General features: G+C 46.2%; 3 protein-coding genes across 3 annotated transcripts in view; 2 read left to right on the top strand and 1 right to left on the bottom strand.

Moving 5' to 3' along the window:
- The window catches only part of LOC120978826 (protein SSUH2 homolog), a 28823-nt gene extending 13628 nt beyond the window's left edge, over positions 1-15195 (top strand). The window contains exons 4-13 of the mRNA XM_040407191.1: positions 570-642; positions 2507-2636; positions 2741-2801; positions 5923-6047; positions 7566-7628; positions 9949-10028; positions 12373-12465; positions 12860-12965; positions 14518-14625; positions 14709-15195. Coding sequence (XP_040263125.1) covers positions 570-642; positions 2507-2636; positions 2741-2801; positions 5923-6047; positions 7566-7628; positions 9949-10028; positions 12373-12465; positions 12860-12965; positions 14518-14625; positions 14709-14849 — 980 coding nt within the window. The 3' untranslated portion in view covers positions 14850-15195. The remainder of the gene's footprint in view (positions 1-569; positions 643-2506; positions 2637-2740; positions 2802-5922; positions 6048-7565; positions 7629-9948; positions 10029-12372; positions 12466-12859; positions 12966-14517; positions 14626-14708) is intronic.
- Positions 2808-5914, bottom strand: LOC120978825 (ribosome-binding protein 1-like). Its single transcript, XM_040407190.1, has 2 exons — positions 4590-5914; positions 2808-4528 (listed from the first exon to the last, which is right to left on the bottom strand). The coding sequence occupies exons 1-2, from the start codon at positions 5302-5304 to the stop codon at positions 3831-3833; spliced, it is 1413 nt and encodes a 470-aa protein (XP_040263124.1). The 5' UTR covers positions 5305-5914; the 3' UTR covers positions 2808-3830.
- Positions 15196-19123: 3928 nt separating the features above from the next.
- On the top strand, positions 19124-27424 carry LOC120978823 (protein SSUH2 homolog). The gene is made up of 13 exons (XM_040407189.1): positions 19124-19153; positions 19778-19821; positions 20588-20980; positions 21137-21212; positions 21728-21857; positions 23006-23066; positions 23410-23534; positions 24749-24811; positions 25245-25327; positions 25501-25584; positions 26015-26120; positions 26588-26695; positions 27097-27424. Exons 2-13 carry the CDS (start codon positions 19782-19784, stop codon positions 27235-27237), a joined length of 1410 nt encoding a protein of 469 aa, XP_040263123.1. The 5' UTR covers positions 19124-19153; positions 19778-19781; the 3' UTR covers positions 27238-27424.
- Positions 27425-27919: the final 495 nt, after the last annotated feature.

The raw sequence follows: 27919 nt of genomic DNA, 5'->3' as shown, positions 1-27919 counted from the left end.
GACTGTAACAAACCTTCAGCTGTGGGAGGTATTAGGTCTGTACTTGTAAGGCTAGGTTCACATCTGCGGTGATGGTTCCAGCCAGATTCCAGGAAAGAAATGGAGAAATACCTCTGAATGAAGTAGAATTTTTTTTTGCAAAATGCTGGGATCCTGATGCACCTCATTACAGTCGGACACAGGATCCGGCGATTCCGGCTTTCTTTTCCTAGGCAGGAACAGAAAACCAGAATTTCTCCGCAGATGTGAACCCAGTCAAAGTAAAGAAGAACGTTCCCATTTATCGACCCGGACTGTGTCCGACAAACAGATTATTGAGGACGACATTTCATTTTCTCATAATCTACAAACTCGTTCTCATTTCACTTCTCACTGGCGCCCAAACCGTCAAAAAAAAAAAAAACACATTCGCATTTCCTTTTTTCCTATTTCCTTTTTTTCTTGATTTATTGTTTCCTTTTTTCTTGATCCCTCGGTTGAACTTAAGGGACTCATTTTCAGCCCTGCTATGTGACTATCATTTATTTTTCTGACCATTTGTCTAATGTGGCCTTTCCTGCCGTTCACAGGTAAATTTCTGCCGCCACCACAACCGGGGCTGATCCCGGGCTCCATGCCGACACCTGCAAACACCAGCTGGACGTAAGTGAACTTCTGGTGTCGTATACATAGTAACAGAGAGAGGATCGCTGTATATACGCAGTCTGTAGATTTAAAGGGGTTGTCCCATCTTGGACATTGGGGGCATAGGGTTAGTATGTGGGACCCACACCTATCCTTAGAACGGAGCCCTCAAAATGTGCAGGAGGGCGCACTCCATTCGTTGCTGTGAGACTGCCAAAGGAAATTGAGTGGTAGCTGCGCTTGCACGATGGACACCCCCTATTCACTTCTATGGGACGGCTCTGTAGTATTCAAGTGTATAGGAAGGAGCCATCGCATAGAATGGAATGGGACGGCTTTGTGTAATTACATTGATCATCGCTGCGATGTCCACGGCGAGCGGGTAAACAATGAAGGGAAGGCCGCACGGGCATAGAGCGGCTGATCGGCGATCTGGTATTAATAAACTATCCTGAGGATAGGGCACCAATATTAAAATCCCGGAGAACCCCTTTAAGTAAAGACTAATAATAATTTGATCCATTCTGTGAGGCAGTGGTCTCCAGCCTGAGCCTCGCTCGCTGTTGCAAAACTACAACTCCCAGCATGCCCTGACAGCCTTGCGATACTGACACACCCAGGGGTATAAATATAGGGGGTGCAGAAGTATCAAGGAGGTCCAATGATCCAGAGATCTAGAAGGCAGGGGCACATCGAGTGCCGGCACACGGTATGAAACATTCAATAAGATCAAAGAAAGAGAATACAGAGATAAGAGCCGCACATCTAAAAAGTATCAAATGTATTCAAGACAACAGACACAACAAGGACAACTTAAAATCATTGTATACAATAAATCGTGGCTGTGTGGACAGCACAGAGGCAGGAATGCGCGCCGAGACAAGCGGTGGGCGGAACTGACATCTGCGCATGCGTTCAGTCGAACCAGCGCGCGCCGCGTTCCAAATAACGGAAGCAGCAGATCACGCTGGATCAAAGCGCGCGCTGCGTTTTATAGACCGGAAGCAGCGTCACGCAATGAAGGCTCGACCTGAACGCATGGGGACCCATGTGGGAGAGAGGACAAAAGGGGAAAGGAAACAAACAAACAAAGGATAGGACATGAATGATAACAAAAATAGATGATATCTCATGAAGGGGCAAATGATAGGCACAAACCCATATGTATATACATAGTAAATTGTGCTCATAAAGCAAAAAATAATAAAAAGAAGAAATAAAATATATATTCAAAATACATACAAAATCCACATAGTATGTAACACAGTGACCATGATTAGTGTATATTATTAATGACCATGATTGGTGCATATATATAAAAAAAAAATTATATTAAACCCATCACTTTTAACTCACTATCAATTGTGTCCATTATTTATTTAGTATTATTTGTACTGGTTATTCTATACATTGTTTAATAATCTGCATAATTTATGCTTTTTATGTCTTGTGTTAAATGTATGAATAGACCACTGTTATAGATGGTGCTTCGTAGCTGAGGACTTTATTAGACATTATACATAGAGAACCAGAAGCTTCTTGGGATGGAGTCATAGAGCCTGTTTGGCCCCCACTACTCCCATTACAAGCCTTAAAGGGGTATTCCGGTGTTAAAAGATATTCCCTATCCACAGGATAGGGGATAACTCTTAGATTGGTGGGGGTCCTACTGCTGGGACCCCACTGATCGTCATGAGAATTGATTGCTTCTTTGTCTGCCCTCAGGGGCCCAATTTTGTCCACATGGACAGCCTCACCGGTAGCTAGATAGTCTCCATATAGGCAATTTAGGATACGTGGTTTCCTGCTCTCATATATTTCTGACTGTTGTAGAATTGCATTCAAGATCACAGATTTTGGTTTGTTGCCTTCATTTTCGCAGAATCCCATCGGTCTCAGAAAATGATGCTAGAAATGCCCTGAAAGATTTTGCCAAAAATAAATGCTGCTACCGCACCACCCCTGCAGAGGAAATGGACTTCCATGAACTTCGACCTTTTAATACATACAGGGTATGTATAATGTTTTTTACTCTTTCCCTTAAAAGGGAAGTATCACATTTTATAGACCTTGTCACCTCGGTCACATGGTCACATATGTCACTTTATAATTGTAGTATCGACTGGAGACGTTCACAGAGTCCCGGACATGTAAATGGGTGACCACACCTTACACTGGTCAGTATGTAATAAGGGTCAGCACTGCTGTTCAGAGGTCAGTGCTACAGTCAGGGTGCACTGGGGTTATGGTTTGCAGTCTGACTGCAGCTACATCTGCAAGGAGTTTGCTTGTTCCTGCTGTTTGTGTTTGCATTGACTTTGGGCACTTTTTATTTGCTTATGTGGACTTTGGGTGTTTGCCTTCTGCATGCATAGACTTTTGGTGCTTTATTTCTGCTTGCATGAACTATGGGCACTAATTCTGTTTGCGTGGATATTGGGCACTTTGCTTCTGTTTCAATTAAATTTGGGTATTTTTCTTCTGTTTGCATGGACTTTGGGTGCTTCCCTTCTGTTTGCATGAACTTTGGGTACTTTCCCTCTGTTTGCATGGACTTTGGGCACTTTCCCTCTTTTTTCCATAGACTTTGGGTGCTTTCCTTTTGCATGCATGGACTTTGGGTGCTTTCCCTCTGTTTGCATGGACTTTGGGTGCTTTCCTTCTGGTTGCATAGTCTTTGGGTTGTTCCTTCTGTTTTCATGGACTTTGGGTGCTTTTCTTCTGCATGCATGGACTCCGCCTGCTTTCCCTCTGTTTGCATGGACTTTGGGTACTTTCCTTCTGCTTGCATGGACTTGGGGCACTTTTTCTCTGTTTGCATGGACTTTGGCCACTTTCCCTCTTTTTCCATGGACTTTGGGTGCTTTCCTTCTGTTTGCATGGAATTTAGGTGCTTTCCCTCTGTTTGCATGGACTTTGGGTGCTTTCCCTCTGTTTGCATGGAATTTAGGTGCTTTCCCTCTGTTTGCATTGACTTTGGCTGCTATCCTTCTGGTTGCATGGACTTGGGGCACTTTCCCTCTTTTTCCATAGACTTTGGGTGCTTTCCTTCTGGTTGCATGGACTTGGGGCACTTTCCCTCTTTTTCCATAGACTTTGGGTGCTTTCCTTCTGGTTGCATGGACTTGGGGCACTTTCCCTCTTTTTCCATAGACTTTGGGTGCTTTCCTTCTGGTTGCATGGTCTTTGGGTCGTTCCTTCTGCTTTCATGGACTTTGGGTGCTTTCCTTCTGCATGAATGGACTCTGCGTGCTTCCCTTCTGCTTGCATGGACTTGGGGCACGTTCTCTCTGTTTGCATGGACTTTGGGTGCTTTTCTTTCTGCTTGCATGGACTTTGGCCTCCTTACCCTTTTTTTTCATAGACTTTGGGTGCTTTCCTTCTGCTTGCATGGACTTGGGGCATGTTCCCTCTTTTTCCATGGACTTTGGGTGCTTTCCTTCTGGTTGCATGGACTTTGGGTGCTTTCCTTCTGCATGCATGGACTCTGCGTGCTTTCCCTCTGTTTGCATGGACTTTGGGTGCTTTCCTTCTGCATGCATGGACTTTGGGTGCTTTCCTTCTGGTGGCATGGACTTTGGGTGCTTTCCTTCTGCATGCTTGGACTCTGCGTGCTTTCCCTCTGTTTGCATGGACTTTGGGTGCTTTCCTTCTGCATGCATGGACTTTGGGTGCTTTCCTTCTGGTGGCATGGACTTTGGATGCTTTCCCTCTGTTTGGATTGACTTTGGGTGCTTTCCCTCGGGTTGGATTGACTTTGGGTGCTTTCCTTCTGGTTGCATGGTCTTTGGGTCGTTCCTTCTGCTTTCATGGACTTTAGGTGCTTTCCCTCTGTTTGCATGGACTTTGGGTGCTTTCCCTCTGTTTGCATGGACTTTGGGTGCTTTCCTTCTACTTGCATGGACTTTGGGCGCTTTCCCCCTGTTTACATGGACTTTGGGTGCTTTCTCTCTTTTTCCATGGACTTTGGGTGCTTTCCTTCTGGTTGCATAGACTTTGGGTGCTTTCCCACTGTTTGCATGGACTTTGGGTACTTTCTTTCTGCTTGCATGGACTTGGGGCACTTTTTCTCTGTTTGCATGGACTTTGGCCACTTCCCCCTTTTTCCATGGACTTTGGGTGCTTTCCTTCTGCATTCATGGACTTTGGGTGATTTCCTTCTGGTTGCATGGACTTTGGGTGCTTTCCTTCTGCATGCATGTACTTTGGGTGCTTTCCTTCTGTATGCATGGACTTTGGGTGCTTTCCTTCTGCATGCTTGGACTCTGCGTGCTTTCCCTCTGTTTGCATGGACTTTGGGTACTTTCCTTCTGCTTGAATGGACTTGGGGCACGTTCTCTCTGTTTGCATGGACTTTGGGTGCTTTCCTTCTGCATGCATGGACTCTGCGTGCTTTCCCTCTGTTTGCATGGACTTTGGGTACTTTCCTTCTGCTTGAATGGACTTGGGGCACGTTCTCTCTGTTTGCATGGACTTTGGGTGCTTTCCTTCTGCATGCATGGACTCTGCGTGCTTTCCCTCTGTTTGCATGGACTTTGGGTACTTTCCTTCTGCTTGCATGGACTTGGGGCACTTTTTCTCTGTTTGCATGGACTTTGGCCACTTTTCCTGTTTTTCCATGGACTTTGGGTGCTTTCCTTCTGCATGCATGGACTTTGGGTGCTTTCCTTCCGGTTGCATGGACTTTGGGCACTTTCCTTCACTTTGCTTGGACTTTGAATACTTTCCCTCTGTTTACATGGACTGTGGGCACTTTTCCTGGCTTTGCAGGGACTTTTGACACTTCTTCTGCTGGCATGGACTTCAGGCTTCTGTTTCCATTGACTTTGGGTGTTTGCCTCCTGCATGCATGGACTTTGGGCACTTTTCCTCTGTATGTATGTGCTTCCTCCTAGTCTTTCTAAACATTCTGGCTCTGATTTTTCAAACTGGTGTAAAGTAAAAAAGGCTTACTTCCCCATAGCATCCAAACAGATTTCACCTTCCATTTTCCAATGGAGCTCTGAAAAATTAAATATGGATTCTCATTGGTTACTACGGTAACTAAGCCCGTTTTCCTTTACACCAGTTGTGATAAATCCCCCCTCTCTGTTTTGCTCAGATTACTGACCTTGTAGCCTAGATCCTGTGTCTTCAGGTGGTATTGCATTATTGCAGTGCTTCGCCCTCTAGTGGCTGAACCAAAAAATGTTATATATTTTATATAGAGCTTAGGCAACTTCCACTCCTCCCAAATTTTATGCATAATTACAACTTATGACCAGTGATTAGAATTTTCCATTTTGTCATTACTGACAGGTCAGTCTGTGGATTCACCAGTATTTGGCATTCCCCCTCAGCCATGGGATGTACCCATCCAGATCCCAGCTATGTTCAAAGATGAGATAATGAAGATGCCTGTTCCTCATACATCTTCCTTGAAGGTGCAAATATTAATGATAGAGGTGCTCAGTGGTCAGCACAGGTGTCTTGCAGTGCTGGGTCCTGGGTTTGAATCTGACCAGGGACATCATCTGCATGGAGTTTGTATGTTCTCGCCGTGTTTGCTTAGGTTTCCTCAGGGTTCTCCGGTTTCCTCCCACACTGCAAAAATATACCAATAGCCAAATTGGCTTGACTTCCCAGGGAGTATCCCCAGCCACACAACCATCCCTGGGCTTTGAAGCACGTTACAAATGTTTGTCATTGTCACAGTCTATTTATGCTCCCCCCGGGATAAGAAGACCCAATGATTTTTTGGATCCTTCTCTCTCCTTACCCCTTATATGAGAGAGATGGGCAGTATAACGCACACAACCCATGTGGAGGGGATGAGGCCAGTCTGATCCAGGTCCCCTCCCTCAGAGCAGTTAGGCCGAGTTCACATCACCGTTTATTTTTCCGACGTAGCACATTGGTCTTTCATAAATTGCCCCCTAAGAGCTAAAGCTCCTGGACTGCAGACAGATACATTGTACCTGCACTGATACATTGTATCAGACTAGAACACTACACTTACCACCTGCATCTGTGTAGCTATCTGATCTCCCTTAGGCTGGGTTCACACTTGAGCGTTTTACAGCGCGTTCAAACGCGCTGTAAAACGCTCAACACATGAAAACCAATGCTTCCCTATGGCCCTGGTTCTCACTTGAGCGTTTTACAGCGCTGAAAAACGCGCTGTAAAACGCCCTACGCTCAAACAAGTACTTGAGCTTCTTTGGGGCGTTTTGACGCGCGTTTGTGGCCATAGGACATTGCAGTCAATCACACAAACGCACGTCAAACGCGCGTTTACTATTGCAAAAAACGCTCGTCAAAAACGCGCGTCAAAAACGCGCGTTAAACGCGCATATCAAAGACGCTCAGGTCTGAACCCAGCCTTACAGTTTTCTTCTTTGCCTTTCATGTAACAGATTAAGGCTACTTTCACACTAGCGTTCGGAGCGGATCCGTCTGATGTTTCATCAGACGGATCCGCTCCGATAATGCAGACGTTCGCATCCGTTCAGAACGGATGCGTCTGCATTAAAACTTAGAAAATTTTCTAAGTGTGAAAGTAGCCTGAGCGGATCCGTTCAGACTTTACATTGAAAGTCAATGGGGAACGGATCCGCTTGAAGATTGAGCCATATTGTGTCATCTTCAAGCGGATCCGTCCCCATTGACTTCCATTATAAGTCTGGACGGATCCGCTCGCCTCCGCACGGCCAGGCGGACACCCGAACGCTGCAAGCAGCGTTCAGGTGTCCGCTCACTGAGCGGAGCGGAGGCTGAGCGCTGGCAGGCGGATGCATTCTCAGTGGATCCGCATCCACTCAGAATGCATTGGGGCCAGACGGATGCGTTCGGGACCGCTCGTGAGCCCCTTCAAACGGAGCGCACGAGCGGACACCCGAACGCTAGTGTGAAAGTAGCCTTAGATTTTCTACCCTGTAAAGTGATGACATTTGTTATTTCAGGCCTGTCCTCAGTGTCTGGGAATCTGCAAAACGGTGTGCAAGAAGTGTCATGGCACAGGCCGTGTAAGTGCTAACCGTGGAAACCACACGGGTATTATTATAAAGGATGTATGGATCAGACGAAGTGTTTACTTACATTGATGAACCTGCAAATCCTCTTCTGACCAAGATCAACCAATCGCCTGCTGGATGTCAGGGGCCACAAAGTAAAGTTTTTGATGAAAATGTTGCTGTATTGGTAAAGATGGCCCCCACACCAAGTATATAGGCAAAGGCTCAGAGTGGTGCCATCCTCCCTTCCCCCATAAACACACTACAAACCTTTGGTTTAACCAAATTTATCCCCCCCCCCCCTCCCAGAAAATATAAGGTAACATATACCATTGTACCAAACACATCTTATTGCTGCACTGCACGCATATAGTACTGCTATATGATACACACATACCTAAAAACACAGGTATGTGTAAACACATATATGCACAATACACACATTGCACACATATATTCATACACATTACACACAAATTCATGCCTGCACATATACTTCTGTCCTCTCTATATATATTTTTTTAAATCTACAAAACCTTTTGTGTTAAGAATTTAAAGAATATCATGGAAAAACTAACTGTCACATGGTTGGGTTTAAAAAAATCCATGCAGGATGATGAATGATACAATGGGAAAATTGTTCTGTCTTAGGTGCATCGGTCAATAGTGACCGTGGCATCTAAGTGGTTTAGAGGGAGTGGGCTCCCTCTCTCAGGCATCTGCACCACCTCAATAAACAGTACAGTATATTATAGAAACAATCAGAAGATTGATCGAAAAAAATCCCCTCGTGGGACTAATAAATAGTAAAAATAAGAGTTAAAGTTTTATTAAATGAAACAAATCTGAGTTTAAAAAAAAAGTGCCCTTTTTACGTTGAAAAATGCTTTTCAAATTTTTGGAAAAAATTGCAAAAATAAAATCTCCTCCACATATTTGTTATCACCACATCCATAACGAACCACACAATACAATTATCACATAATATTATCCTGTATGTTGAATACCACAAAAAAAAAATTATAATAATTCCAGAATTGCTGTTTTTTGTGTCAAATAAAATGCTGTTATCTACCCCAAACTGGTAACAATAAAACCTATAATTTGTTCCGCAATAATCAAGCCCTCACCCAGCTCCATACAAACAAAAAATAAAAACATTATGGGTCTTGGGATGTGGAAACATTTATTTATTTATTTTTTTTAAAAGGGGGCTTTATTGTGCAAAAGTAAAAAAAAAATAAATATATATATATTAGCATTGTAATCATACTGACCCTAAGGGTCCATTCACACGTCCGTTTTTTCTTTCCTGATCTGTTCCGTTTTTTGCGGAACAGTTCTGGACCAGATCTGGACCCATTCATTTTCAATGGGTCCTGGAAAAAAAATCGGACAGCACAATGTGTGCTGTCCGTTTCCGTTGTTCCGTTCCGCATGTCCGTTTAAATATAAAACATGTCCTATTTTTTTCCGCAAAATTCGGGTCCTGGTACAATACAAAGTCAATGGATCCGCAAAAAACGGAAGACATTCGGATGTCATTACGTATGTCATCCGTTTTATGCGGATTCCGTTCCTTGAAATGACATTTTAATTTTTTTATTTTTTTTTTCCAAAGAAATCCAAACAACTTTATTTGCTTATTGAAATTTATACATGTTTCCGTTTTTTGCGGATCCGCAAAAAACGGATGACATACGGAAACATTTTCAGGAACAACGGATCCGCAAAAAACGGACCGAAAATCGGGATATAGAAAAATACTGACGTGTGAATGTAGCCTAAGCATAACGTTATAAAGTTATTTTATTGCCAAAGATCGAACACCGCAAAATTTATAAAGTAAAAACTCAGTGGCAGTATTGTTATTCCCCCCTCCCCAGGAACAGTTAATAAAAGTTTAATCAGTTTTTTGTGTGTGCCTCAAAATCCGTTATTTCTTTTTTGCGGACTCTATGCAGAACCGTTCATTTCAATGGGTCCGCAAAAAAAAACGGAAGTTACTCCGTGTGCATTCTGTTTCTGTATGTCCTTTTTACCGTTCCTCAAAAAAATAGAACATGTCCTATTATTGTCCGCATTACAGACAAGGATAGGACTGTTCTATCAGGGGCCAGATGTTCCGTTCTGCAAAATACGGAATGCACACGGATGTCATCCGTATTTTTTGCGATCCGCAAAATACATACGGTCGTGTGCATGAGCCCTAAGGGGTTAATGGCAGTAAGAAACGTTGTTGCTGTATGTTGGATGGAAATATTTCCTGGAGCCAGTGATACAGGAATATCATCAGTAACTCACTCATTTGTCACTCCTTGCTCTCATGCAGGTGAGGTGCTGGGTTTGCAACGGGACTGGACGCCGTTTCGATGACCCCTGTCACCGCTGCAGAGGACAAGGCACAGAAAGGTGGGCGAAACTTCTCAGTCTGTAGGGGCGTCTGTGTTTTCTCTGTTAATGAGAGATGTGGCGAGACACTTGTACCCATGAATTGTCAGTGCATCCCATTGATATGAGTGGGACCCACCAGCAAAATCCAGTGCTTGCTCTGACCATAGACTGGAGGAAGCTCCTGACCAGCTCAGCACTTTGCTTCCTACTCTGGTGGCCACAATGGATGGAAAATTGGGGTTAGAGGGCACCCGTTCTATCCATAGGCGTCTCATAAAGACAACCTCTTTCTATATGTCCTATCACAGACATATAGAATATCTTGAAAAAGTATTCACACCCCTCAGACTTTTTCACATTTTTCCATTTTACACCCACAAGCTTAAATGTGCTTTACTGGGATTTCATGTGATCGGCCAACACAAAGTACAAGTCTGTGTGAAGTGAGAAGAAAATGATACAAGGTTTTCACAATTTGTAATAAATAAATATCTGGAAAGAGTGCGGTGCATTTGTATTCAGCCCCCTGAGTCAGTACTTTGTAGGACCACCTGTCACTGCAATTACAGCGGCAGTCTTTTGGGGTCTGTCTCTACCAGCTTTGCACATCTAGAGGCTGACATTTCTGCCCATTCTTCTTTGCAGAAGAGCTCACGCTCAGTCAGATTGGATGGAGAACGTCTGTGATCAGTAATTTCCAAGTCTTGCCCCAGATTCTCAGTGGGATTTAGGTCTGGACTGTGACTGGGCCGTTCTAACACATGAAGATGCTCTGATCTAAACCATTCCATTGTAGCTCCGGCTGGATGTTGAGGGTGGTTGTCCTGCTGGAAGATGAACCTTCTCCCAGTCTCAAGTCTTTTGTAGCCTCTCCCAGGTTTTCCTCCAGGATTGTCCTGTATTTAGCTCCATCCATCTTCCCATCACCTCTGACCGGCTTCCCTGTCCCTGCGGAAGAAGAGCCTCCCCCCAGCATGATGCTACCACCACCATGTCTCACAGTGGGGATGGTGAGTTCAGGGTGATGTGCAGGGTTAGTTTCTCCCACACATAGTGTTTAGGCCAAAAAGTTCCACTTTGGTCTCCTCTGACCAGAGCATCTTCTTCCATGTTTGCTGTGTCCCCTACATGGCTTGTGGCAAACTGCAGATGGGACTTCTTATGGCGTCTTTTTTCTTGCGACTCTTCCATAAAGGGCAGATTTTCAGAGCACTCGACTAATAGTTGTCCCGTGGACAGATTCTCCCGCCTGAGCTGTGGATCTCTGCAGCTCCTCCAGAGTGACCATGGGCCTCGGCTGCTTCTCCGATAAGTGCTTTCATCTCCTGGGCTGTCAGTTTAGGTTTGCAGTTGTGCCATACTCCTTCCATTTTCGGATGATGGATTGAACAGTGCTTACTCCATGAGATGTTCAGAGCATTGGGGATTATATTTTATAACCTAACCTTGCTTTACACTTCTTCACAACTTTATCCCTGACCTGTCTGATGTGTTCCTTGGTTTTCATGATGCTGTTTGATCACTGATGTTCTCTAACAAACCTCTGAGGCCTTCACAGAACAGCTGTAGTTATACTGAGAATACATTACACACAAGTGAACTCCATTTATTAATTAGGTGTCTTAATTTAATTGGATTCGTTAGGTTTCCATTCAAGAAAAGGTTTTTGTCGCAGAGGCAAAAGTCCTGTTCCCCTGAACAGAAACCTAACAAATCCGATTATAGTCAATGAGGTCCATAGGTTTCGTTCACTTCTGTTAACGGATCAGAAGAATGGAAAACTAAAGAGCTGATGTTTAATCAGCCTAAGTTTGTGGGTGTAACGTGGAAATGTTCAAGGGGGTATGAATACTTTTTCAAGGCACTGTAGATGCCATACAGGGATTTCGTATAGGAGCCAGTATAGAGAGCTGGCCTATAAGAGTGGCCCTTAGTCTTGTGTATAAGGCAACCCCTTTAATTGGCTTTGTATGACACTCTGCATATATAAGGTATGTACACTTTTGCAACCAAGTAGCTAACTGTAACTGTAGCCAAGCGTATATGGGGGCAGGGGGATTCCAAGAAATAGTTGCTGGCCAAGCAAACATTCATCCATGGCCACCTTAACACGACTGCAGGATCAGACCATACAGGAATTGTTTGCAGTCTGCAACCATGAAAGCACAGAAGTCTGCATGGGAGCTGTATACAAAAATAAATGCAAAGTCTAAATCAGGACTAGTTGCAAAGTTGCTCAATTTTATTTATTTTAGATGCACTGGCTGCAATTGTGTAGACTCCCTTTTCAAAATGTTTTTCAATGCTCCTTCAATCCAGTCCTTGGATGCTCAGTAACAAGTCGTTGTGTTGTCATCCACAGCTGCACCACTTGTCACAGCACCAGATATGAGAGGTGTGTGGGATGTTCTGGACGCGGACAGATCCTGAACTACATCGAGCTGACTGTCACATGGTGAGAGGGAGGGTGGTAATAATCTCAAGGGGTCAACCTAGAGAGACAGAATCTTTGGTCTTTGCAGAATTTACAGTTTTTGTGCAATTATTTTAAAACCTTTCAAAAAGTTGACTGCATTAGATTATCGGCAGCTGCTAAGTTGTCATGGAGGCATGTGAATGAGGGGCGGCTGGTGCCAGATAGCTGCTGCAAAAGGCTCCAAATTGTATTTACTGATACAGGTAGGCTCTGTGCCCGCCCCTGCAGAGCTCTGTGCCCGCCCCTGCAGAGCTCTGTGCCCGCCCCTGCAGAGCTTCCTTGGTGAGAGGGCAAATCCAGCAGCAGAAAGAAGGAGAGTAATGTTCACTTCTGTTCTCCCGTCCACTGATTGTGTCGTCTTTTCTGTTTCCAGGAAAAATAACATTTATGAGTTTGTAGCCGAACACAATTCAGAGTTTCCTACAGATCTGTTCAAAAAGGTCAATGGAGAAATGATCTTCATGGATGAGCAAATGCTGGTGAGGATTTGTTGGTTAGATAGACAGATAGACGGATAGATAGACAGATAATAGATATGAGACAGATAATAGATAGACGGATAGACAGATAATAGATATGAGATAGATAGGAGAGAGTGATAAATACATGATAGATGGATACAAAGGCGTTGCTAGGGTCTGAAGACATCCGGGGCACAAGCCCATGTGAAGCCACGCCCCCACCCCATGAAGCCACACCCTCATCGGCATTGGGGGCCTTCACAGTAGTTATTAACCCCTTTCAGCAGTCACCCCTTCAGTGAATGGGGGACTGCTGAAAGGAGTTAATAACTACTGTGAAGGGCCTAGCCGTCTGGGCAACCTCACAGATCATCTTAACCTATGGTCAGCCTAATTTAAAGAGGCCCAGTGCCTCAAATCAGCCCCCCAGTATCCCTCTTCAGCCCCCCAGTGTCCCTCATCAGCCCCCCAGTGCCTCATATCAGCCCCCCAGTGCCTCATATCAGCCCCCCAGTGCCTCATATCAGCCCCCAGTGCCTCACATCAGCCCCCAGTGCCCCTCTTCAACCCCCCACCAGCCATTCTTCAGCCCACCAGTGCCTCACATCAGCCCCCAGTGCCCCTCTTCAGCCCCCCGGTGCCTCACATCAGCCCCCAGTGTCCCTCTTCAGCCCCCCAGTGCATATCAGCCCCCCAGCAGCCTCTTTTCAGCCCCCAGTGCCCCTCTTCAGCCCCCAAAGAAAAAAATAAATAAATACCGTTCCTGCTCCGGATGCTGCCGCTCTTCACCACTCGGTAATCCTCTTGTATAGTCTGCTGTGTGGGCGCGCACAGTGTGAGGTCACAGCTCGGCCTCGCACTGTGCGCAGCCTTCACAGTCGAGCGCCGAGGACCAGGAAGGAAAAGGCCCTGACAGAACCTCAGCCCACCACCAGCTGCCAGCATAAACATTTGGGGCACTGGACAAAACATTCGGGGCTCCAGCTCCGAATGTTTTGACTTAAAGGGGTTGTCCGGGTTCAGAGCTGAACCCGGACATACCCTTATTTTCACCCAGCAGCCCCCCTGAGGCTAGCATCGGAGCATCTCATGCTAAATCGTGCAGGGCACGGGCTCTTTTGTTTTCAATAACACACTGCTGGGCGGTGTGTTCGGTGACGTCACCGTCTCTGAGGGGCGGGCTTTAGCTCTGCCCTACCCCTTTTTACTGGCTAGGGCAGAGCTAAATCCCGCCCATCAGTGCGGGTGACGTCACCGGGGTTCCTGGCAGCCCCATGGAGAGCCCGGTACGTCACCGGATCTCCAAAAAATGCCTTTGCCCTGCGCAATTTAGCAAAGAAGAGCAAAGCATGAACTGCTCCGATGCTCAAGTCAGGGGGGCTGCCGGGGTGAAAATGGAGGGATGTCCGGGTTCAGCTCTGAACCCGGACAACCCCTTTAATGACGCCCCTGGATAGATATGAGATAAATAGGAGAGAGTGATAAATAGATGATGGATATGAGATATATACAATAAAATCTATCTGTTTGTATCTTGATCTTCTTCCCTTTTTTTTTATTCTTGTTACAGTTGTCTCCCTTGGTTAATTTCCCAGCTCAGTCCATAAATCAGTCTTCCCAGAATGCCTTGCAGCAGCATCGCACCCAGTTTTTTTCCACAAGTCGGGTGCTCAGACAGGTGCGTCCCTCTGGTCTATTCCCCTTGCCTATGGGAAGCTAAACCTGGCCAAGTTTTAACGAGTGTTTTTCCCGTTCCTGCAGAGACACAGCATCGAGTGGCTGCCGCTCACCAAGGTGGAGTACATCTGGAGGGGGAATCGCTATGACTACTTTGTGTACGGAAAAGAGAACCGAGTGTACACTGACAACTACCCACAGAAGTGCTGCTGCGTCGTCATGTGACTTGTACCTGTCCCAGGACAGCTCTCGTCATGCCTCTTTCCAGAAGGTTCCTCATGGGCGGAGTCTGTGATGTTGCAGCAGCTCACATGATTGGCCTGTATGAGGTCCTTTCCAGACAATAAAATCACAATCCAGTGCTTTACATTTTAACAGACCCAGTGTAATACCGGACCTCATTACAAGGGTATATTCACACCTCGCTGCGCCATGGCAAAACTACATGCAGATAAAAGTCGCTTTTGTCACAGTTCTAATGTAATTGCAGTGGGGGCTTATTTACATGTTTATATTTTCAGTTTCTACTGTTTAATGATACAATTGTATCAATGGGAGCAATAAAAAAAAATATATTTTCCACTGGGGAAACCAACTTCAATCACTGCCAATATCCTGGTGTGTATGGCCCTTTAAGAACAAGTATTACTATAAAATACCAGCACACATTTTTGATTCCTTTTTCGGCTATAGTGTGTGACCCTCTGCATGACCGCACAATATGTAGCTTTGCGTTTGTGCATTCATCGGATTTTATGTAGTGCATCGTTATTTATGCGTTGTGGCATATTTTAGGATCGTGTCCACTAAATACAATATTTTATTGCTCCAGTGTCTCTAAAATAATAAAATGAAACATCTTTTCAAATAATCTTGTCTATGTTTCTGACCACATAGCTCCTATGCAGACTTAGGTGTCTCCATGGTGACAGACTACACACTCGCCGTCGTCAGATCCCGCCGTCAGGTTCTAGTTCACCCCCTCTGCCTCCTCTTCTTAATCACCTACAGCAATTTTACCCAATCTGTGGCTCTTTAGCGGTTGCAAAACTACAACTCCCATCATGCCCCAACAGTCTGCAGCTAATAGGTTTTTCAACAGACGGAGAGCCACAGGATGGGGACCTACAGACACAGAATAAAGGGTTGGCAGAGATAATGCATTTTCGGGGAGGTATATTGCCGACTGGTTGTCACCCATTTTTTCCCAGAAACGGATAACATTTTGGGATCCACCTCTTAAATAAAGTAGCAGGATGATAAGAAGATGAGGTAATGCCGCAATAACCATTGGTGAAGCTCATCGACCCCAATGCACAGGGTGACGACGGTAGGTAGGCATGGGCTCAGTCAGGTGGCAGCAGGGAGAGGCCTAATGGCAGCAGGGCGCTGTGGTGTGGGGAAAGTAAACATACGAGGGCTCTGTGGAGTGGGGGGCAGAATGTGTGTAGGGCTCTGGTTGGGTGAATGTGATAGAATAGCACTGAAGCTGCTTCCCGTAAACACAATGGGGGTCATTTATTAAAGGGTTTATCGAGGAAAAGAATTTTATACCTTATCCTCAGGATAGGTCATCAGATCTGTGGGGTCCGACTACCGGGACCCCCACGATCAGCTTTTAGAAGGAGCCTTGAGCACTGCAGTCTCTTCCTAGGCCAGTGACATCACTGCACTTCGGTCACACGGAGCCTGCATTGTGTTCACCATAGCTCCGGTGAGCACAGGCGCGGGTGCCGGGACTTGGACCCCCGCTGATGTGATGGCGATGATCTATCCTGAGGATAAGTCATCATTATCTTTTCCAGGATAGCTCCTTTAAGGCCCCTTTCACACGGGCGAGATTTCCGCGCGGGTGCAATGCGTGAGGTGAACGTATTGCACCCCCACTGAATCCGGACCCATTCATTTCTATGGGGCTGTGCACACGAGCGGTGATTTTCACGCATCACTTGTGCGTTGCGTGAAAATCGCAGCATGTTCTATTTTGGCAATTTTTCACGCAACGCAGGCCCCATAGAAGTGAATGGGGTTGCGTGAAAATTGCAAGCAAGTGCGGATGCGGTGCGATTTTCACGCACGGTTGCTAGGTAACGATCGGGATGGAGACCCGAACATTATTATTTTCCCTTAACATGATTATAAGGGAAAATAATAGCATTCTGAATACAGACTGCATAGTACAATAGGGCTGGAGGGGTTAAAAAAATAAATAGATAATAATTTAACTCGCCTTAATCCACTTGTTCGCGCAGCCGGCATCTCTTCTGTCTTGTTCTGTGAGGAATAGGACCTTTGATGACGTCACTACGCTCATCACATGATCCATCACCATGGTGATGGATCGTGTGATGGACCATGTGATGAGCGCAGTGACGTCATCAAAGGTCCTTTTCCTCACAGATGAAGACAGACGAGATGCCGGCTGCGCGAACAAGTGGATTAAGGCGAGTTAAATTATTATCTATTTTTTTTTAACCCCTCCAGCCCTATTGTACTATGCATTCTGTATCCAGAATGCTATTATTTTCCCTTATAACCATGTTATAAGGGGAAATAATACAATCTACACAACCTTGAACCCAAACCTGAATTTCTGTGAAGAAGTTCGGGTCTGGATACCACAGTCAGTTTTTTATCACGCGCGTGCAAAACGCATTGCACACGAGCGATAAAAACTGAACAACGTAACGCAATCGCAGTCGCAGTCAAAACTGACTGCAATTGCGTACCTACTCGCGGGGGTTTGCCGCAATGCACCGGGACGCATCCGGACACGCTCGTCTGCAAGGGGCCTAAGGCTGGTTTTGGCGGTCTTTTCCCTTTCTTTTACGCTGGCGTTGCTGCTGGATGATGCGCCTAATTTATGACGGGACGTGCGGCTTGTCATCAATCAGACACTTCTTTGACAGTGTAATATGTATGAAAAATATAAAACTGATTGGGTAATCCTCTCCTAATCTAGTGTATGCGCTATTTAGAGTAAGGAGCACCCGGAGGACTCATCACCAGGATTCAACAAGAGTTCATTAAAAAAGGAATAATGTGATGTATTTTCGTTCTTCATAGAAGTTGATTACTTACAGAAATAGTTTAGGAAGTCGTCTCAGTGTGAATATGAAAGTCCGTAAGTCATCATTGTTGAAGGGTAGGAACCTCCTCCTCTGGCTCCATGTGTCTTCCATCCCCCAACAGAGTGAGAGTAAGAAGACGACCCCCCGTCTGTCCGTCATTTATAGCATAGATACAGGCGTGTCTTACTAATGTATGGGCTTCTACATTGTCCTATATGGAGACTTCAAATACAGGTTTTGACGTTCCCATCGCCCTTGTGTATCACTATAGATAAATCCTTTATATTAAATACCAATTAATATTATATCACATATTATTTATCAGCTAGTCCTTGCATCTGCCAGAAAATGTATTTCAGCCCTTGTCAGGCATAGTTTTTTTGGCAACTTTTACGCTTTTTTCCGGTTGTAAAATTAGTAAATTAAAATTAACAAAATTCGCGGTGCCCGTCACTGCTATGTGTCGAACGCGGCGTAAAAACTCCAGTGTGACAAATATTGCTACATAGGTGTTTAAAAAGTTGCAAAAATGTGTCCGTGCATCAATTTTATGCCAAAAAGAGTCATCAAATTGTTAGTAAATGAGCCGTACACCTTACCAAGGTGCACTGATGAGTCCTGCAGTCTCTCCCACTGCCTGGGGGATATCTTGCCCCCTCACACGAAGCACCCACGTCCACTGCATAGTCCTCAGACCAGACCCCAAACAAATTCAACCCCCGCGGATCCTTTTGTACATTGCACTGATGCTGGGGGCCCCGTGTCGGCTCTGCTACATCACTTTCCTCTGCAAAGATATTTGCTGTTAAGCATCTCCCATTGATTCCTATTGGAGAGGACGTTTCCAAAAAAAAAAAAAAATGATGCAGGGTCATGGAGTGGGGCCCTCAGCAAGGGCCCTCAGCCTCAGCCTCAGCTACATCCCTGGATATTACCTTTGAACACACACAACACAAATATAATAATGCTGGACGGAGATGGATCTGAAATATAATAGAATACATCGTATAGTGACAGGAGACGGTGTCTGCCGTTATGTGGAGGGTCCAGCTGCAGCTTTTCGACCTCGAATCAGAGTTGGAAAAGGTCAACCCAGCAGCTAAAGGGTTACTGCCCTCTCCAATTCCAATATCAGGTGTCGGCATCCCCCTCCCCAAATCGTGTGATGGTTGTATGAAGTTAGATACAGGCTGTTTAGACTTAGCTTTGCAAACAATACATATTTCCATTTCTCAGCAAGCAGAGATCTTGAAAATGGTGAGGAATTCAAAAAGTGAAAGTAAACTAGAAAGTTAACAAATTAAGGGAGGGAAGATATTTGTCTACGCACACGGAACTTCCTGTCCTGTGACTGCAGTCACTTGATATATGGTTGATAACAGAGAGCAACAGTCCACGTGATCTGCGTCTGTCACTGGCCACAGAGGGAGAAGTGGCGCAGCGTGTGGGATTTATTTGGTTTGTTAAATGATTTTTTTGAGAATTTTTATATTGATGACCTCTACTCAGGTCCACAGCTGAGTGTTTGTTACAGTTGTATCTGGCCTTGAAAATCCTGTCTGACCTATAGACAGTCTGGACTGTAGACTGCTACAATGTATCAGCGGAGCTGAAATGTATCAAAATATCAGGACTGGAGAGAGATCACGGAGGATGCAGTTGGAACAAACCCTCAGCTGTGAGTTAGGCCTCATGCACACGACCGTTGTTTTGGTCTGCATCCGAGACGCAGTTTTGGCGGCTCGGATGCGGACCCATTCACTTCAATGGGGCCGCAAATGATGCGGATAGCACTCCGTGTGTTGTCCCCATCCGTTGCTCCGTTCCGTGGTCTGCAAATTTTTTTTTACCTTTCCTATTCTTGTCCGCGTTTTGTGGACAAGAATAGGCAGTTATATTAATGGCTGTCCGTGCCTTTCCGCAAATTCGCGTAACACACACGGACGCCATCCACAATTTGCAGACCGCAAAACACACAACGGTCGTGTGCATGAGGCCTCAATGGATTTTTCCCATACTGGTGTGACATTGGGTTTCCGTTCAGTAGATAATAGATAATAGTTTTCCTTTATTTATCACCAGATTAATGGATTGGACAGACCTCGGTGTCGTCTCCGATTCCCCAGGTCAGTACATGGCATCGTAACCTACAGGCAGGGTGAGGTAGGTATGTTCCAGACCAGAGAGGAGCATGACCATCCCACCAGTCAGTGCAATGTGATGGGCGCATAGACTTATTTATGATTTAATATTTTTTTTACGTAAAACTTTGATCCCCCGATTACATTGAGTTACTCTGTAGAAAATATGGAGGAATTGCTTAAATAACAGTCACCTAATCTGATGGGAGAGTTCTGAAGCTGCTGTGAACAGTCCTTTATGGCCGTCTGTATTCTGAAACATTGGTCCAGACATGAGCATCATTTCCTCAGGTGACAGGAGATGTTCGGAGATACCGCTGCATGGAATTGCTACTTAAGCATCATGCACACATTTCCTGCAGAGCAGCTTTAGGCTACGTTCACACTGTGTGTTGTTTTTTAGTGCTGAAAAAAAACCTGATGTGAAATCCCCATCAGGATTCTGCGTAGTTTTCTGGATGCAGCTTTGACACGGTTTTTAATGTGGTTTTTTTCCATACTGCATAAGTAGCAATTCCCTAATATCAATTGGATTACTGCAATATAGGGTCATAGGTTCCAATTTATAGCCCTCCAGCTGTTGGGAAACTACAACTCCCAGCATGCCCTAACAGCCTGCAGTTTGCCACCAGCCACAGTTTGATGGCCTTTGTATTATGGGACGGCTATATATGCAGCTCCCTCATATGGATACTATGTATCAGTATTTATAATGCAAAATGAATGATGGGTTAACCCTTTATTTCCCCAGACCCGGTAAGAATGGCTGTGACTCCATCTCGCACCATGTCGGATTTCGTCGAGGTTGATTTGAGCACTCCTAAATCCTCCCCAAAGGTAGTGCTGGTTCCCCCATCCAAGGGCACAGCGGTGGGTTTGGCATCTCTCCGTGCCCCCCAGGGCAGCACTGTACCCGCCTCGCCTCTCGCATCACTAAACGCAGGCGCAGAGCAGCTTCATCCTCCCAACCCAAATGGAAGCTCAGAGGAGGCGCCGCCGTCCAACCCTCCAGCTGGTATGGATGCCAGTCCTGGGGCATCAGGTCCAACCACTGTGAGGTCCCAGTGTCGCCCCCCAGTGGACGCCCAAGTAGGGGTTCCCCAGGACTTTAGCCGCTCTCCTGGGAACACGGGTCCTATTGATGGTGAGTACATATATCGGGGGTCCTGAAATTAACAGATTGGTCCAAGCCACACTTAATAAATATTGGCAGGTCTGCTTTTCAGGACTCTAGGAAAGCTGGGTGACTGACAAGCTCTGTGGGGGATCTAATGGCATCCCCGGATCACTATTTCCACAGGTGGGCAATCTTCACCATCTCGTCCTTCTGGCCAAATTCCTGCATCTGCCGCTGCGTCCTGCCCCCCAGACCGCAGGTAAGTCAACATCCCCTGGCCGCAGGGATTCCAAGGGTTAAATCACAGTAAAGGGACAGCAGGGTGCTGAAATCTCACCCTAAGGGCTCGTTCACACGACCGTTGGTGTCCCGTGCCCATACTGTAAACCACAAATTGCGGTCCGCAATGCACGGGCACCTTCCGTGGGGCAGGCGCATGGGGATCGCAGACCCAATTACTTGAATGGGTCCGCAATCCCTCCGTTCTGCAAAAAGATAGAGCATGTTCTATCTTTTTGCGGTGCGGAAGTACGGAACGGAACCCCAGAAAGCACTCCGTAGTGTTCCGTTCCGTGTTTCCGTTACGCATCTCCAGATTTGCGGACCCACTGAAATGAATGGGTCCGCATCCGTGATGCAGAATAGCCACGGAACTGTGCCCGTGTATTGCGGATCTGCAAATGCGGTCGGCAATATGGGAACGGGACACCAAGGGTCGTGTGAACGAGCCCTAACGCCCTCACAGTTGATCATGATAAGCGGTGTCCTCCGCAGGGCGCTCCTGATCACTGATGCTGCAGCCAAACAAGCGTTTCGGGATTATGGTGACAGCAAATTTTGGTATGGAAGCGCGCCGGCCAAAGAGATGACGATCGAGGGGCTGCAGCCATTAAACACTTATAGGGTGAGAATCTTAGAAGTTTATAGGAGTACTGATCAGTTCTTTGGCCATGCTTTACACTACAGCTCTGCTCCCTTATGGCACTGGTATCATCAATGACGTCTGTTGGAGCCTTAGGTAGTCTTTTGCCCACCTGACATTAGAGGCTCAGACCACCGCTCTGTCCTATTCATGCTTTAGGCCTCTTTCACATGGGCGCGTCTTCCGTCCGGTCGATGCGTGCAGTGAACGGACTAACTCTGGATCCATTCACTTCACTGGGTCTGTGCATCATCCTGACACAATACATATCGCTCTTGTGAAAGACGTGTTACACTGCGCTTCTGTCCATTGGGGCCCTGCTATGATGGCGACTCCAGCTCTGCTGCATTGTCTGTTGTAGTCTAAAGAGGCTCAGACTACCGTTATTGTCCATCCACCATGCTTTACTCTGCAGCTCTACTTCACTATTTTACAGCTACGACCAGTCATTCCGGCTCTGCTGCGTTGCCTGTTGGATTTTGGGTAGTCAGAAATCTATGTTCTATATCATCAGAGCTGCTTCTTTGTCCCATGCTTTACACTACAGCTTTTCTCGTTCAGTGACCCCAGCTTCACTGCATGTCTGATGGAGTCTCAGGTCGCCCCTAATGAAGTGGATATCTGATTCAGACTGCTGGTTTCTCCTTCCCTCATGCTTTACAGTGCTGCTCTCCTCTGAATGGACACAGCTCTGACGCTCCAAGTTAAGGCTCACACACCCGACCGTTGGCTATCCGCAAAACATGGATACCGGCATAGTGCATTCCACATTTTGCGGAACGGCCGGCTCCTATAGAACTGTCCTATCCTTGTCCGTAATGCGTCAAGAATAGGACATGTTCTATCATTTTCAGATGTGAATGGGTCCGCATCCGATCCGCATCTCTTGCGGGACATGAAATAAGTTTGTGTGGCTGAGCCATTAGCCTATTGGAATCTCAGGTAGTCAGAAATCCACCACTCATTGCAAGAGAAGTTCTAACTATTCCTCTGTCCCTTCCCCATGCTTTACACTGCAGCTTTGCTTGCTAAGAGCTGCATAGACCTAGTATTAGTATTTTATCTATTATTACAGGGGGGTCATGTATAGCTAGTGTAAACCATCCAGCGCTAATGATTTCTCTTTGCAGTTTTCTTTGGAGACTTTTACAGAGTCGCGGAGCTGCGAATGGGTGACGGAACTATATACAGGTGGGTGCTCCGTATACAGGGAGATGTATGCAGAACCCCAGAAACGGCTGCATTTACTTCGATTCACAGTCCCTTCCTTCAGGTTTTCTCACAGTGGGTGTGGTCCTGACAACACTGGGAGGAGCTTAGCTGATAACCCACAGAACATAATGTGATACAATGTAACATTCCTCATTGTGGAACCTTATTATACTGAGGAATTTCATTTAAAGGGGCAGCTTTATTTAGGGGATCAGTGTGTGGAGCTTGCAGACCCCAATTCTCAGACTGACATTCAGGGGTTGGATTTCAGAATCTTCTCCTTCCATTGCTCATGTCCGTTATTCTTCTGCGGGTCCCATAGGTCAGCACGTGGATTCTACAGATGTTAGGTTCGTCCTGCAGCCCTGGGAGGTCACGGTCGCTGTACCCGACATGTTCAAGGACAGGACTCAGAAGATGAAGGTTCCTAATACGTCCTCGGTGAAGGTACTGCCCGTGGGGGGAGGGGCGGTGGAATATGAGACACCGGACTATTAGTGTCTGTTCACACCTGGCAGGTTTGTTGCACACGCGTGTTTGATATCATCACATGTATGGAGCTGATTTTCAGCCACAGAACATTCTGCAATGAATCTGCTGCATGTTAAATCACCGGAAACAATATGGAATATTGGAATTTCAGTGTCTAGTCCTGTTCCTGCGCTGGGACTGTGCGCTGGGACTGACTCTGAGACTAAGGCCTCTTGCACTCGAACGTGTCCGCCTCGTGGCAATGCACGCACACCCACCGTGGGGCAGCCGCAGCGGATCGCGGACCCGTTCACTTTAATAGGTCCGCGATCCGGCCGTTCCGCAAAAAGATAGGACATGTTCTATCTTTTTGCGGGACGAAACCCCACAGAAGCACTCCGCAGTGCTTCCGTTGGGTTCCGTTCCGCACCATTTCTGCATCTTCAGATTTGCAGACCCATTCAAGTAAACGGGTCCGCATCCAAGATGCGGAATGCCCACGGAACGCCAAAATGGCCACGGAGCGCGCACGTTCTCGTGGTGAAAGAGGCCTAAGGCCTCCTGCACATGACCGTAGGTGTCCCGTTGCCGTATTGCGTGCCCGCAATACACGGGCACTGTTCCGTGGGCATTCTGCATCACGGATGCGGACCTATTCACTTCAATGGGTCCGCAAATCCGGAGATGCGGAACGGAAGCACGGAAACCTACGGAAGCACTGCGGAGTGCTTCCGTGGGGTTTCGTCCCGTACTTCCGTTCCGCAAAAAGACAGAACATGTCCTATCTTTTTGTGGACTGTCCGGATCGCGGACCCATTCAAGTGAATGGGTCCGCAATCCGCTGCGGCTGCCCCGCGGACAGTGTTTGTGCATGGCGGCTCACATTTTGCGGTCCGCAGCACGGCCACGGGGGCGCACACGTTCGTGTGCAGGGGGCCTAAGTGAAAGCTTCATAATTGCTAAAAAAAAATTGAGCCCTGGAACTTTTGTTCCTTTCTGGATCCAGTTGCAAGAGGAAGAAGGGGTCATGAGAGTAACTGGCTGATACAGGAGGAAAATAGCACCCAGTGACCGTACAGAACGGGGTCCGGGCACTGCTGAGGGGTGCACATAGCGTGCGGTGCGAGTGATGTGTCTGCTATCTGTTTGTGGTGTGTGCAGAACCTCCTGTGTTCCTTGTGTTTCTCCAGGTTTGTGCACAATGCAAAGGGATGGGAAAGAACATGTGCCTGAGGTGTCACGGGACCGGCCGGGTGCGTACGACTGACCAATCACAGGGACCTGCCCGGAGGAGCAACTACTATAGGGGACAAAATGGGGGCATGTCCCCTTTAAACACGATGCAGCATGCAGCCATTGGATCGAAAGGCTAACTTGCGTGCTTGAGTTATCTTTTACTCCAGTCGCTTCCAGAGCTGCAGTAACAATTTTACAGGCTGTCTGTCCCTTTGCCGAGTTTTACAGACGCTGAATCAATAGGGGCAGCAGAAAGATCCCGCAACTCGGGAATCCGGCAGAGCTCGGAGTGCAGCTCTGGATGTGACTGGAGTAAACGGTTAACTGTAGATTATTTTTATTACTTATGTTCACACATTTAGAGGGTAAGACTACAACTGAGAACCTTTATAGGGGTGGGGTGGGGTCCTGTGATGCATTCTGATGTCCCTGTTCATATTCTTGCTGCAGATCCAGTGCATGTGGTGTAACGGGACCGGGAGACGGATGCAGATGGAGATGTGTCAGCAGTGCTACGGGAGCGGGACCGAGAGGTGACCAATAAAATAAACCATGCTAATATCTAGGGACAGTGGTCTGCAACTTGTGATACTATAACTCCCACCTGAAGGCTATTAGGCTATGCTAGGAGTTGTAGTTTCACCAGGATTGGAGCGTTCCAGGCTGTAAACCACTGTCCTAATTTATCCCCCCCTGTGTCCTGCAGCTGTAGGATGTGCAACATTCAGAACTGCGTCACCTGCGCCGGGAGGGGACAAGTCCTGACCTACATGCAGCTGACCGTCACCTGGTGAGCGGCTGGGAACCGAATTCATAGCTGCGCTCTGCAGGGCCCCATCTAAGGAATGCGGCATCATGGAAAATACACTTCCATTTTCAAGATCTCTGTTTGCTGGGATAGAAAGATTTTTGCATTCAGGTGCTGATAACCCTGCATAGATCTGAATGTTCTCACAGCTGAGGATTTGTTACAATGCATCCATTCTAGACAATGCTATGTGATAGGAAAAGGACCGATTCTAGACGGATACCTTGTACCTGGAGATGTTTATCTGCACTGGATACAATTGTAATAACTCCAAAACAGTGAGAAGTATCAGGTGTGTGCGCTGAATGTAAGCAAGGATTATGCAATCGCTGACAGCAAGCAGAGATTTTAAATGGAGAGTAATTAAGCCAATTACTGACTATATGTATTCTTTTTTATTTTTTTTTCCCAGGAAGAATAATAAATACGAATACATATCGGATCATAACTCAGAATTCTCCTCGGATCACTTCAGCGCTGTTCTTGGAGAGAGGATCTTTACAGACGAACAGTTGTCGGTCAGCTATCCAGCCAACTATATCATACGGGGGTCACACACCTATAGTTAACAGCAGCGCAGAGGATTTCAGGAGAGGAGTGTGCTGATCTTGTGGGAGGTCACAGGATGAGAGTTACACAGTGGAAGGAGCAGGGTCCTCCCAGCAGCACAGAGGATTTCAGGAGAGGAGTGTGCTGATCTTGTGGGAGGTCACAGGATGAGAGTTACACAGTGGAAGGAGCAGGGTCCTCCCAGCAGCACAGAGGATTTCAGGAGAGGAGTGTGCTGATCTTTTGGAGGTCATAGGATGAGAGTTACATAGTGGAAGGAGCAGTGTTCCCAGCAGCACAGATGATTTCAGGAGAGAAGTGTGCTGATCTTCTGGGAGGTCACAGGATGGAGGGTTACATAGTGGAAGGTGCAGGGTCCCCAGCAGCACAGAGTACTTCAGGAGAGGGGCGTGCTGATTGTTCATTTTACATGCAGGTATCTCCACTGGAACATTTCCCAGACTCCTCCATTATTCGGGCTTCCCAGAATGCTTTGGAGCAGCACCGCACCCAGTTCTCCTCCACATGTCATGTTCTCAGACAGGTATACTATCTGGTTAAAAGTGTTGGGGGAGGGGGTTTATTTTTCTTGATTTTATCGTTTCAAATATTAATTGTTGACAAATGGTTAATATATCAACATATCAAGCAATGGAGAACTACAAGTCTCAGCCTACAGCCAGCTCTGGGATTAGCAGTCAGATGAGGCTTCTATACAGTTTACCTAGCCCTACAGTCCCCAGACTTGTAAAAACTGCAGCTGTCTGTTTCCACCACTAGAGGGTGATCTCTACACAACAGTATCAGAATCCTATGGCTCGAAGCTGCGTAGAGAGATCGCCCCCCAGTGGTGGTAACAGGCAGCTGAGATTTTTGGATTCTTGCTCTGTAACAGTAGCTTCACTTTAAGACGATACAATATAACTTGCTTTTCCTTGCTAACAGCGGCAGAGCGTTGAATTACTTCCTCTCACCAAAGTGCAATACACCTGGAAAGGGAATCCATTAAACTACTTTGTTTATGGAAAGGAAAACAAGGTTTATGTCCAGAATTACCCCCAGAAGTGCTGCTGCGCGGTCATGTGACCTCCCTGAACCAATCACGTACTTGGACTTCTAACCCTGTGTCTTGTGTGATAATTTATAGTTTCTTTATTTGTATCGCACTCACCGGAGCACGAAAATCCACAGTTCTAAAATGTGCACAAAATTATAATCTATTAAGAAATGTGTAAAATATAATAAATCGTAACTTAACATTGTTGTAAAAAAAATCCTTCTTCTGTTTAGTCTGCTTTTTGTGATGGGAAATGAAATCTGTTTATTAAAGCTTGTATTCTGATTATAATTGTTTGCAATATTATATTATGTTACATTTCAACTTTTATGTTCCAATCTGTAATTTTATTGTACGCCTTGGGATATTCTTCCTGCAGTTTGTAACATGGCCACAAGATGGCAGTGTTACTTCAGTTCTCCATTGGGCTCTGTTCTCACAGCTGTCACTTTTGATGGCAGGAATAGCGCAGCGTAAGGAAGAAATCTGTGCAAAAAGTGAAAGGATCCAGCTTCTGGTAAAACGATATCCTTTATTTGATGGGGTAAAATCCATACAGTGCAAGACAAGTGCAAAATCGACGCGTTTCGGATCCCAAGTTAACGATTGTTAACCCGCTGGTCCATTGTGGTCAAATGACCCTGGGTACTTGCAACGTGGTCAGTGGTCTGGTCTGCAACCTGTGGCTCTCCAGCTGTTGTGGAACTACAA

This window comes from Bufo bufo, chromosome 9, assembly GCF_905171765.1.
Source record: "Bufo bufo chromosome 9, aBufBuf1.1, whole genome shotgun sequence".
In the NCBI taxonomy this organism is placed as follows: Eukaryota; Metazoa; Chordata; class Amphibia; order Anura; family Bufonidae; genus Bufo; species Bufo bufo.
Note: the sequence above shows the minus strand (reverse complement) of the source record. Positions and strands in the feature narration are given on the sequence as shown.